Genomic DNA, 12,680 nt, shown 5'->3' on the forward strand with positions numbered 1-12,680 from the left:
TGATAAAAACCTTATATAGACTTCTATGATGCGCTGTGTGTGTTTGGGTGATGAAGGTGCTCAGAGACAGACTTTAAGTTTATATATATTTATGAATGGGAGACACAATAGGGGATGTTGTTATGATTGTTGGTTTTTTTTGCTTTTGTCTTTCTTTTTTAAACAATTTATAGTGCTTGTATAATTTCTTTAATGATTAAACTTGTCTTTGAAAAAATATGGACGAGTCAAATGTTACCTATCTAACTCTGGACTGGTACACAGAAATTAACAAGTACAGATATATTTTTTTTTTTATTATGTTTTCATTATATATTCTAATAATCTGCACTAATTCTATTATACTGTATCTCATCTGGATTCATAAAAACCTCCATGAGCCTATGTACATTTTCATTGCAGCTTTGCTACTGAACTCTGTTCTTTACAGCACAACTGTTTACCCAAAACTTCTGATTGACTTTTCATCTGAAAAACAAGTCACAACATATTCAGCCTGTCTCTTTCAGTTCTTTATATTTTACACTCTAGTTTTATCAGAGTTCCTTCTGTTGGCTGCCATGGCCTATGACAGATATGTGGCTATATGTAAACCTCTGGAATATCAAACTATCATGAGAAAAACCACTGTGGGTATTTTCCTGGTCGTGGCTTGGCTTGTACCTGCTTGTCATGTTGCTGTCCAAGCAATAGCGAGTGCCGAAGCTAAACTGTGTGACTCTAATATAAAAGGAATATTTTGTAATAATGCAGTTTACACTCTTCAGTGTGAAAGATCAAGATTAATTACCATCTTTGGTGTGGTTGCTTTACTAGATCTTGTAATACTTCCTATGCTCTTCATAGTTTTCACATACACAAAAATATTTATCGTTTCTCATCGAAGTTGTAAAGAAATTAGGAAGAAAGCTGCAGAGACTTGTTTACCCCATCTCTTAGTTTTATTAAGTCTCTCTGTGTTTTTTGTGTATGATGTAAGCATAGCTCGTGCAAATCCAGATTTTCCAAAAACCACACGCATAATAATGACATTACAAATAATGCTCTATCAGCCTCTGCTAAATCCATTCATTTATGGGCTTAAAATGAAGGAAATTTCTAAACATTTAAATAAGCTGCTTTCTCAGGCCAACATCAGTCCTTGTATTAAAACTTAAAGCTAAGGTGAATTAATTTTGTAGTTAATCAGTTGTGTGCAGTTATTTTAAACACTTTTGAAATAACCCAGAGTACTAATACTCTGCCTACTTGTTAGTACTGTACATATAGTAGATATTGCCTGCTTTGTGTTTGCCCTATACTGCCTATGGTTTGATGGAAATTATCTCAGTTAATTTCTTTGGTAGTAAACTGTTAAAGGTGAGTGACACACACTTTCAGATTCAACATTAACCTCCATATTTCTGCATCATGCTTGTCCATAAACACCTCGTATAAGATTAACTGAAGACCTGGAGAATTCTTTAGATTTGTAATACAGTGGGGATACCAATCTGCATTCAGTTAAAACAGATGTTGTCATATCTGTCTGTTTCTTTCTGTGCTAACATCAGTTGCATTTCAGTGCAACAGAATTCACAATAAAACGGTTCCCATGTACACACATTCCTAGTTTTATTGTCTGACATCTGTCCAGAGTGGCTCCACAGTATAGTGGTTTATACTTTTGGCTGTTAAGTGAAAGTTCCCTGGTTTGGACATGAAAGATCCCACAAAGAGAAATAAATCTCTGTGGTGTTACATCAGGAAGGGTGCCTGATAAAAATCTACTGATGCAAACATGCATACTGCTGTGGCAACATCTTGTGAAAAAGTAGCTTTACTGTCAGACAACTCTGTATGGATGAAAAACACATCAAACCTTCTTTACTTCAAAACCTTTTTCTAACCTACTTCTTGCTTCTCTTCAATCACAACCTTAATTTTATAACACTGACAGTGTCTAACTGTAATTACATAATTAAATGTCATTTATTATTCTGACATTCATGCATTATAAGTCACATGTTACTAAACTTTTCTGTTACTTGTTTGTCCTGTTACAGCACTACAGCAGTTACATATGTAAACACCTGTATGATTTTTGTTATACCTGTGAGGGGGGGAGTTAAAACACAGTAGTGAAAGGTACTGTTATAACATTTCTTGAATATTGAAAACATCCTGGTTCCACAGAAAAGAGGCCGCAGCTCTGGCTCGCATTCAACTTTTAAATATCTTGGGAAAGTTCTCTATTGGGGTAATATCGTACTAAGAAAATAAATGAACAAAAAAGTTTGATGCGCTGACATTACGGGGATTATCCAGAAGCAGCCCACTTCAATTTTGTAGCATGTTCCCACACCATCAAGAGGGTTATGATTTATTATTAAAGAAAAATGAGGCTTTCTGGATATTTATCTAGCAGACTTTGTCACCTAAAGGACTGAATGATGAACTTGTTCTCAATGTAATGTTATGGTTCCTTCATGATATCGATTTTTAGGGAGCGATTTTTACGGATTTTTATCTGCTTGATATGATGTGCTATCTGTATATGCTGTGATGAATTTTTGTATTCTTTGAGTATTAATGGTAATCAAGTAGATTAAAGAATGTATACCGTATGGATAAAAAAACAATCTTACACTTGTGGTCTTTTATAGATTTGAATTGTTTGTAAAATTTTGTAAAATCCCACCCTGAACCCAATGCTCCAGTCCTCCCCTGGAGCCAAGCCACCAACCATACCCTGCCACAACAATGGTAAACAGTTGCTGAATTTTAGCTGTTTTTTTGTTTGTTTGTTTGTTTTTTTGCCATTTTCAGGCCAGAGACAGTGTGTTTAAGTTCTATTTTTTTTCTCACCTGTTGTTCATTTAGGTGTGTGTTTTGGGGGTTTGGGGGGGTTGTTGTTTTTCAACCTAGGAAATATTCGGTGTAATTTTTTTAAAACTGCACAATATTACTCCAAAGTCTACATTGCTGGGGCAGCACGGTGCCATAGTAGATACCACTGTTGTCTCACAGCAAGAATGTCCTGAGTCTGACTCCATCATCTGGCCAGGGACTTTCTGTATCTTGATATTTTCAACAGTTCATGCTGCACAAAGTGTTTTTAATTCAAATGCAACTAAAATAAGTAAAATGCACAACAATGATGTAATAAAATATAAAAGAGAAGAAATAAACCTATAAGACCATAAAAACAACGCTATTAAAACGAAAAATGTCTAGGTCCATTGTGTGTTAAAAGCCAGCTCATAAAAATGTGTCTCCAGTAAAGATTTATGCTCCAGCATTTGTGCAGATCTAATATCTAGAGTCACTTTATCCTGGAGTCTGGTATCTGACACAGAGAAGCCTCTACCACCACCGATTTATGTTTAGACCCTGGAATGGATAACATTAGTTTTGAACTGGACCTCATGGTTCTTTCTGGAGCAGAGGATGTATGCTTCTTCTGTTTTCTATCAGTCAGCAGACAAGCAGCCACATTTTGGGCCATCTGGAGACGATAAATAAAAGACTGGTCCAAACCAAAGTACAAAGAATTGCAGTAGTCCAGTCTGCAAGTAATGAACAGATGAATAACACATTCATAGGCATTAGCTGGAAGGTATGGCTTTATCTTGGCTTGCTGTCTCAGATGAAAAAAGCCTGACTGAACTACTGCACTCAACTGCCTACACCTACACAGTTTAAAGGAACCATCAAGGTGCACACTGAGGTTTTTAACATTTGTCTTAAAATAAGATGATATAAGGGGCCTAGAACACTGTCAATGTCTTTACAAACAGAATTGCCAAAAATGACAATTTGTCTTTTGTTTTCATTTAATTAAAAAAACATCTTCTTTTTTCTTTTTTTTCTTTTTTTTTGCCTGTCCCGTTTGGTTCTTTTGCCATCAGAATTATTGTCTGAAGGTGAAGAAAGATGTCCAACGGATTTACTTTACCAAATGGACCATCCCAGCCTTGCCGTAATGGTCTATTTGATTCACCTTTTATTGTTTATTTTATTTTCACTTGCTGAATACGGGACAGATTTTACTGGGGGAAAGAAAGGGGAGAAAGAAAGAGGGAAAGAAAAACAGCTGAGAAGAGGGACGGGGAAAAAGGGCAAAAAACAAAAACCAACAGAATAAGCAGACAAAAAATACATATCGATTACCTGGATCACCTGTTGAGAAAGAAAAAAGAAAACAAGCAGAAGAAAACGAGAGTAATAGAATAAACAACATCACAATGATATATGGGAATATGGCAGTAAATACTAAATATTAAACATTATTGTGCAGCACGTAAGATCGACAGCGCACAGTGTGCTTTGAGGTAGGAGCCAAAAAGGGTGTTGTTTGTGTGTGTGATCGCCCGTGTGTACACCCGTGAGCATGGACGCGCTTGTTTTTTAAAAGGTTCCTTCATGTAATGATCTGTTAGAGGGTGTGGGGGGCCACTGCCCCGTCCTCCAGGGCATGAAGCAGGTATGGAGGAGATCAAGACTCCAGACATCCAGAGGCCCCCAGAACACAAGAGACCAAGGAAGACCAACAGAGGGGCAGCTGCGCCGCTATCCCAGAAAGAGCTGAGGAGAGCCCCAGATGAGGGGTCACTCAGCAGCTGCGGAGCAGAAGCCGGGGGGGTTGCAGTGACGTGCCCGTGAGCTCCGCCGGCAGCCAGCTGTGCCTGAGTGACCGAGCCCCAGGCCGAGAGGCCGAGGGCACCCCACCCAGAAGTGGCCCGAGCGAGCCCCAGGCTCCAGGCCCCGATAAGCAGCCGCCATGGAGTGAGCCGATGTGTACCTGGGCGCCCATCCCCGGACACAAAGAACCACCAACACACCGATGTCTGAGGGCGTCTGCCACCGGCAGGGGAAGTGGTGGGGGGAGATAGGCCTCCAAACCTTGGAGGGCCTGAGATGTCCCCAGAGAGGTGGCGTCTGATGCCCGACCTGACATATAGACACAGACATACAGGCACACACAGATACAAATATCCATTCCCACCCTCATGCTCTCAAATGCAATTACTCCACACTCAACCAACGTGGAGACAGACATAAAGAGACGCTGTACACACAATCACACTCCCCAAGCGTACTCTAAGAACCGGGTCTAGGTACCCTTGCCCCTGGAGGGGGAAACTGCACCCAGACCCAGGTGGGAAAAAAAAACATCTTCAAGGGAACGTAATAACAGGTGAAGAGAGTTTTTCCAGCTTTGAGTGGCAGATAAATCTGCAAGTCATCTGCAAAACAATGAAATGAAATGTTATACCGTCAAAAAAAGCATATTGTGGCATGCAAAGGAATCTTAGCAAAGAAGCTCTACAGAAAGTTGGAGCTTGCTGTTCAACCCCAAGCTGGTAGGGGGAGCTCTTTATTAAACACTTTCTGGTGCTACACTGTGCTTCGTGGGTCAATAACAGCATAACAGAACTCACTTAATGTACTGCACTCATTCTCTAAAACAATAACTGTCAGTGACTTTGAACCGCAGTATAAACACAACATTCAAGATAAAAGTTAAAAGTAACGTAACCATAAACAATAAAACAAGAACATCTTAACAGCAGCACATGTCCCAAGGCATGATGGGAGAGAACTGCTGCTCCCCCAACACGCCACATAGCCCCTACCTGAGTGGTTAGCTGTCCCCAGCAACCGGCATGTCCATAGCAATGTCTCTGAGGTGTTGGGGAAGGCAACAGGGTCATTGAGGACGTTCCATGGGTCCCCCAGCCGTCTCTGAGGCCAGGTTGGGGGCCTGCAGTTGAAGCTGAGACCCTGACTCCTCCCTGGGTGGACCCAAGGGCTGATAGGGTGCCAGACAATCACAATAGAGTACAACCACCCTGTTCCGTTTGACCAGCCGCACCCTGTAGACCACGTCGGACAGCCTCTCGAGAACAGTGCAGGGTCGAACCCACTGGCTCATCAGTTTGGGGGAAAGCCCTTTCTTCCTCTCCGGGCTGTGGACCCACACATGCTGACCTTGTGACAGTCCTTCCCCCTTGCAGTGGGTATCATAAGCTCGCTTCTGCCAGGAGCCTGCATCTCGGAGAGCCTGCCTAGTCAACTGCTGCACCTCCCGTAGCCGGGCCAGGAGGTTGTGGAGATAGTCCAACCCAGGGTCCCCACGCACCTCCTGCTCGGCGGGGGGATCCGAACACCAAGTCCACTGGGGTACGAAGCTCGTGCCCGAACATCAAGGCCGCTGGAGTGCACTTAGTAGATTCCTGGACCGCCAAACGGTAGGCCACTAGGACCAGGGGAAGGTGTTGCTCTCAGTCGCGCTGCTGGTGGGAGGTCAGGATAGCAAGCTGTGTGGCCAGGGTGTGGTTGAAGCGTTCCACCAACCCATCGCTTTGGGGGTGCAGTGGCGTCATCCGGGTCTTCCTGATATACACTCATCCCCCCTCCCCCTCCAAACGCCTTCGACGCTTATTCCCTTCCGATGCTGACAGGGATCATGGAGACCAGCGCATAGGCTGCAGGCCCGGATGTACTGTCTACATTGGCTGTCTCTCACCCTTTACCCATCCCTGTTGCTTGTCATGTGTTTCTTTGGTGTATTAAGAGTTTTTTCATGTGCTATGTGCAGAGGTGTTTTTTTCTGTTCTCAAACTGATCTCCCTATTGGAGCTCAGTCTGGGGGGAGTTATTTTTTTTCTCCTTATCTTTCCTCATGTTGTGCTTTTTCCATGTTATACCCCTCTGACCTGTCTTCCCCATGTGATGTTTGTGTAATGTATGTATGGTCGGAAGGGTAAGACGGCGCTGGCACGGCTGGCAGCCTTAACCCAATTTCCCTCGGGATGAATAAAGTATGATCAATCAATTAATCAAAAGTGTAGTCTCAGTGCTGTGTAGTGATTTAAAACCAGCTTAAAAAATTTCAGAGATCTTGTTAAGATCAAGGCTGGCGTGCAACTGTAAAAAGACCACTTTCTCCAGAACTTTTGTAAGAAAGGGAAGCTTTGAAATTGGCCTGTAATTAAGCAGAAATTTTGTTCTTTAAGAAGAGGCTGAACTTAAGCTTTTTTAAGATGTGATGGGACACAGCCTGTAGCAAGGGAAGTGTTAAATAATCTCTGGATAAAAGGACCAATAGTATCAAAAGTATTTTTAAGCCACCTTGGGGGAAGACAATCTGATAGGCGGTGTGATGATCTTAGGCGATGAACAATATCTGAACTGATATGGAGTAATGTGCAATTATCAACCTACGGAGGGCTGAACTCAAAGACATCCCAAAAATCAAAATGAATAATAAAAATGAATAAATCAGTGTTTCCCTGAGAAGTTTCCTCATGCCTGTTCCATGCCACTCCACTGCCACACAGAATATTCTTTATGCTGTATATAGTCTTGTAAATAGTAGTGTTAAGTCATATTGAGTTATGGGGTGTTTGGTGTCTGTAGTTCTACATCTCACTGAATAAATAGGTGCTATCAGTTGGCTGAGTTTCCTGAGCCTGCTTTTGGGTCCTTTCCCTCATGTTGGCCTCCGGACCACCGTGTGACAGTAAGTACATCTTCTTTCACAACACGCTGGTATGTATTTTGAATACAGTGGCTTGCAAAAGTATTCGGCCGCCTTAAACTTTCCCACATTTTGTCACATTACAGCCACAAACATGAATCAATTTTATTGGAATTCCACGTGAAAGACCAATACAAAGTGGTGTACACGTGAGAAGTGGAACAAAAATAATATATGATTCCAATTATTCTTTTCTACAAATAAATAACTGCAAAGTGGGGTGTGCGTAATTATTCAGCCCCCTTTGGTCTGAGTGCAGTCAGTTGCCCATAGACATTGCCTGATGAGTGCTAATGACTAAATAGAGTGCACCTGTGTGTAATCTAATGTCAGTACAAATTCAGCTGCTCTGTGACGGCCTCAGAGGTTGTCTAAGAGAATATTGGGAGCATCAACACCATGAAGTCCAAAGAACACACCAGACAGGTCAGGGATAAAGTTATTGAGAAATTTAAAGCAGGCTTATGCTACAAAAAGATTTCCCAAGCCTTGAACATCCCACAGAGCACTGTTCAAGCCATCATTCAGAAATGGAAGGAGTATGGCACAACTGTAAACCTACCAAGACAAGGCCGTCCACCTAAACTCACAGGCCGAACAAGGAGAGCGCTGATCAGAAATGCAGCCAAGAGGCCCATGGTGACTCTGGTGGGGGAATCTGTCCATAGGACAACTATTAGTCGTGCACTGCACAAAGTTGGCCTTTATGGAAGAGTGGCAAGAAGAAAGCCATTGTTAACAGAAAACCATAAGAAGTCCCATTTGCAGTTTGCCACAAGCCATGTGGGGGACACAGCAAACATGTGGAAGAAGGTGCTCTGGTCAGATGAGACCAAAATGGAACTTTTTGGCCAAAATGCAAAACGCTATGTGTGGCGGAAAACTAACACTGCACTCTGAACACACCATCCCCACTGTCAAATATGGTGGTGGCAGCATCATGCTCTGGGGGTGCTTCTCTTCAGCAGGGACAGGGAAGCTGGTCAGAGTTGGTGGGAAGATGGATGGAGCCAAATACAGGGCAATCTTGGAAGAAAACCTCTTGGAGTCTGCAAAAGACTTGAGACTGGGGCAGAGGTTCACCTTCCAGCAGGACAACGACCCTAAACATAAAGCCAGGGCAACAATGGAATGGTTTAAAACAAAACATATCCATGTGTTAGAATGGCCCAGTCAAAGTCCAGATCTAAATCCAATCGAGAATCTGTGGCAAGATCTGAAAACTGCTGTTCACAAATGCTGTCCATCTAATCTGACTGAGCTGGAGCTGTTTTGCAAAGAAGAATGGGCAAGGATTTCAGTCTCTAGATGTGCAAAGCTGGTAGAGACATACCCTAAAAGACTGGCAGCTGTAACTTATTTGTAAAAAATGTTTGGAATCATGCATGATTTTTGTACCACTTCTCACGTGTACACCACTTTGTATTGGTCTTTCACGTGGAATTCATATAAAATTGATTCATGTTTGTGGCTGTAATGTGACACAATGTGGAAAGGTTCAAGGGGCCGAATACTTTTGCAAGCCACTGTAATTCTATGAACAGCCCAATTCAAGCTTGTGCTGCACTTTACCTTTATAATAAAAATATATTTTCCAAGTCAGTAAAATAAAGAAAATTATTTGAAAAAAGGAAACTGATTTTATAACATGCAGTGGCACTATTACAAGGCAGGAAGCATGTGTTGGATGAATACATCATATTATAAAACTCAAAAAAGGCTCAAGCAATATATTCTTCCTAAACTACTGAAATTTCAGTGTTTAAATTAAACATATGATATGACAAACAATTCAGTTCACGCTGAACAGAAAGGAGAGATTAACTGTACACTCCTAAAGCCTCAATTACAAGAGACTGAACAATCATATTTCAGACCTCCTTCTCTCTTGAGGATGAGGCAACCTGATAAAAACCTTATACAGACTTGCATGATACACTGTGTGTGTTTGGTTGATGAAGGTGCTCAGAGACAGATTTCAGATATTTTTATGAACACGAGACACAGTAAGAGTTGAATCCTGGTATAGTTTTGGATTTGTTTTTTTGTTTGTTTTTGCTTTGGATTTCTACTGGTTTTACAAGGTGTTTTTTATGTTTTGTCTTTGAAACAATTCATGGATGAAGAGTTAAATGTTACCCATCTAACTCTGGACTGGTACACAGAAGTTAATAAGTACAGATATGTTTTCTTTTTCATCATGTTTATATTATATAGTCTAATAATCTGCACTAATTCTATTATACTGTATCTCATCTGGATTCATAAAAACCTTCATGAGCCTATGTACATTTTCATTGCAGCTTTGCTACTGAACTCTGTTCTTTACAGCACAACTGTTTACCCAAAACTCCTGATTGACTTTTTATCTGAAAAACAAGTCACAACATATTCAGCCTGTCTCTTTCAGTTTTTTATGTTTTATACTCTAGTTTGTTCAGAGTTCCTTCTGTTGGCTGCCATGGCCTATGACAGATATGTGGCTATATGTAAACCTCTGGAATATCAAACTATCATGAGAAAAACCACTGTGAGTATTTTCCTGGTTGTGGCTTGGCTTGTACCTGCTTGTCATGTTGCTGTACTAGCAATAGCGAGTGCTGAAGCTAAACTGTGTGACTCTAATATAAAAGGAATATTTTGTAATAATGCAGTTTACACTCTTCAGTGTGAAAGATCAAGATTAATTACCATCTTTGGTGTGGTTGCTTTGGTAGATCTCTCAATACTTCCTATGCTCTTTATAGTTTTCACTTATACAAAACTATTTATAGTTTCTCATCGAAGTTGTAAAGAAATTAGGAAGAAAGCTGCAGAGACTTGTTTACCCCATCTCTTAGTTTTAATCAGTTACTCAGCTTTTTTTGTGTATGATGTAAGCATAGCTCGTGTGAAATCAGATTTTCCAAAAACCACACGCATAATAATGACATTACAAATAATGCTCTATCAGCCTCTGCTAAATCCATTCATTTATGGGCTTAAAATGAAGGAAATTTCTAAACATTTAAATAAGCTGCTTTCTCAGGCCAACATCAGTCCTTGTATTAAAACTTAATGCTAAGGTGAAGTACTTTTGTCGTTAATCAGTTTTGTGCAGTTATTCAAAACATCTTTCTTTCTACATAATCAAATCATTCCAACTTTCAGTGAGAACATTTTTCATATTAGTGTATTATATCTGGGGAAGTACAGAAAAATATGAAGTGAAATAAACCAGAGTACTAATAGATACTGCGTAGTAGATACTACATTTACTAGATATTGCCTGCCTTGTTTTTCCCTTCATGCTGCTGGAAATGATCTCAGTTAATTTCTTTGGTAGTAAACTGCTGCAAATGTGTGACACACCCTTTCATATTCACCATTAACCTCTGCATCATGCTTGTGCATATCATAAACACCTCGTATAAGAGTAACTGAAGACCTGGTGGATTATTTAGATTTGTTATACAGTGGGGAAACCAATATGCATTCAGTGTAAGCAGATATCGTCTTATCTGTCTATGTTTCTGTGCTAACATCAGTTGCATTTCAGTGCAACAGAATTCACAATAAAACGGTTGCCATGTACACACATTCCTGGTGTTATTGTCTGACATCTGTCCAGAGTGGCTCCACAGTATAGTGGTTTATACTTTTGGCTGTTAAGTGAAAGTTCCCTGGTTTGAACCTGAAAGATCCCACAAAGAGAAACAAATCTCTGTGGTGGTGCATCAGGAATGGTGTCTGACAAAAATCTGCGGAAGCAAACATGCAAACTGCTGTGGCAACCTCTTGTGAAAATGTAGCTTTTCCTGTCAGACAACTCTATATGCATGAAACACATCAAACCATCTTTACTTCTAAACCATTTTTTAACCTGCTTCTCTTCAATCACAACCTTAATTTTATAACATTGAATATGTCTAACTATATTTACATGATTAAATGTGTTTTATTATTCATATAGTCATCCATTCAAACATGATAAGTTTCACTAGCAGGGACCACTCCCTTTGTAACGATGAGCAATGAGGGATGAGGGAGTGTGATTAGTGCTGCGGTTTGGGGAAGGCCTTGAAGGGGACTGGCGACGGCTCTCAGGCCGGGCAGAACCCCTAAAGACAGCATACCCTGCAGAAGCAAGACTGGGCATAACGGAGGTTTTGGAGAATGTTGTGAATGTATACCAGGTAGGCTTGTGATGACCATCGACCCAGGAGCTTGATTAAGTGGTCAGGGATTCCTATGCGGGAGGCAGAAGTCTGTTAAGTGGCTGTTAAGTGAAAGTTCCCTGGTTTGGACATGAAAGATCCCACAAAGAGAAATAAATCTCTGTGGTGTTACATTAGGAAGGGTGCCTGATAAAAATCTACTGATGCAAACATGCATACTGCTGTGGCAACATCTTGTGAAAAAGTAGCTTTACTGTCAGACAACTCTGTATGGATGAAAAACACATCAAACCATCTTTACTTCAAAACCTTTTTCTAACCTACTTCTTGCTTCTCTTCAATCACAACCTTAATTTTATAACACTGACAGTGTCTAACTGTAATTACATAATTAAATGTCATTTATTATTCTGACATTCATGCATTATAAGTCACATGTTACTAAACTTTTCTGTTACTTGTTTGTCCTGTTACAGCACTACAGCAGTTACATATGTAAACACCTGTATGATTTTTGTTATACCTGTGAGGGGGGGAGTTAAAACACAGTAGTGAAAGGTACTGTTATAACATTTCTTGAATATTGAAAACATCCTGGTTCCACAGAAAAGAGGCCGCAGCTCTGGCTCGCATTCAACTTTTAAATATCTTGGGAAAGTTCTCTATTGGGGTAATATCGTACTAAGAAAATAAATGAACAAAAAAGTTTGATGCGCTGACATTACGGGGATTATCCAGAAGCAGCCCACTTCAATTTTGTAGCATGTTCCCCACACCATCAAGAGGGTTATGATTTATTATTAAAGAAAAATGAGGCTTTCTGGATATTTATCTAGCAGACTTTGTCACCTAAAGGACTGAATGATGAACTTGTTCTCAATGTAATGTTATGGTTCCTTCATGATATCGATTTTTAGGGAGCGATTTTTACGGATTTTTATCTGCTTGATATGATGTGCTATCTGTATATGCTGTGATGAATTTTTGTATTCTTTGAG

At 40.5% G+C, this 12,680-nt stretch overlaps 2 protein-coding genes across 2 annotated transcripts; both read left to right on the plus strand.

Annotated features, from left to right (window-relative positions):
• Nucleotides 1-383: 383 nt before the first annotated feature.
• On the plus strand, nt 384-1,654 carry LOC106097640 (olfactory receptor 4Q2-like). The gene is made up of 2 exons (XM_013268063.3): nt 384-974; nt 1,637-1,654. Exons 1-2 carry the CDS (start codon nt 384-386, stop codon nt 1,652-1,654), a joined length of 609 nt encoding a protein of 202 aa, XP_013123517.3.
• An 8,155-nt stretch (nt 1,655-9,809) lies between these two features.
• Nucleotides 9,810-10,583, plus strand: LOC109197417 (olfactory receptor 2AT4-like). Its single transcript, XM_019352399.2, has one exon. It carries the CDS (start codon nt 9,810-9,812, stop codon nt 10,581-10,583), a length of 774 nt encoding a protein of 257 aa, XP_019207944.2.
• The last annotated feature ends 2,097 nt before the right edge of the window (nt 10,584-12,680 follow it).

Source organism: Oreochromis niloticus, linkage group LG16 (genome assembly GCF_001858045.2).
Source record: "Oreochromis niloticus isolate F11D_XX linkage group LG16, O_niloticus_UMD_NMBU, whole genome shotgun sequence".
In the NCBI taxonomy this organism is placed as follows: Eukaryota; Metazoa; Chordata; class Actinopteri; order Cichliformes; family Cichlidae; genus Oreochromis; species Oreochromis niloticus.

Coding starts and splice junctions, on each gene's coding strand:
- LOC106097640 (XM_013268063.3), top strand. CDS start 384: ATGTACATTTTCATTGCAGCTTTGCTACTGAACTCTGTTCTTTACAGC.
- LOC109197417 (XM_019352399.2), top strand. CDS start 9,810: ATGTACATTTTCATTGCAGCTTTGCTACTGAACTCTGTTCTTTACAGC.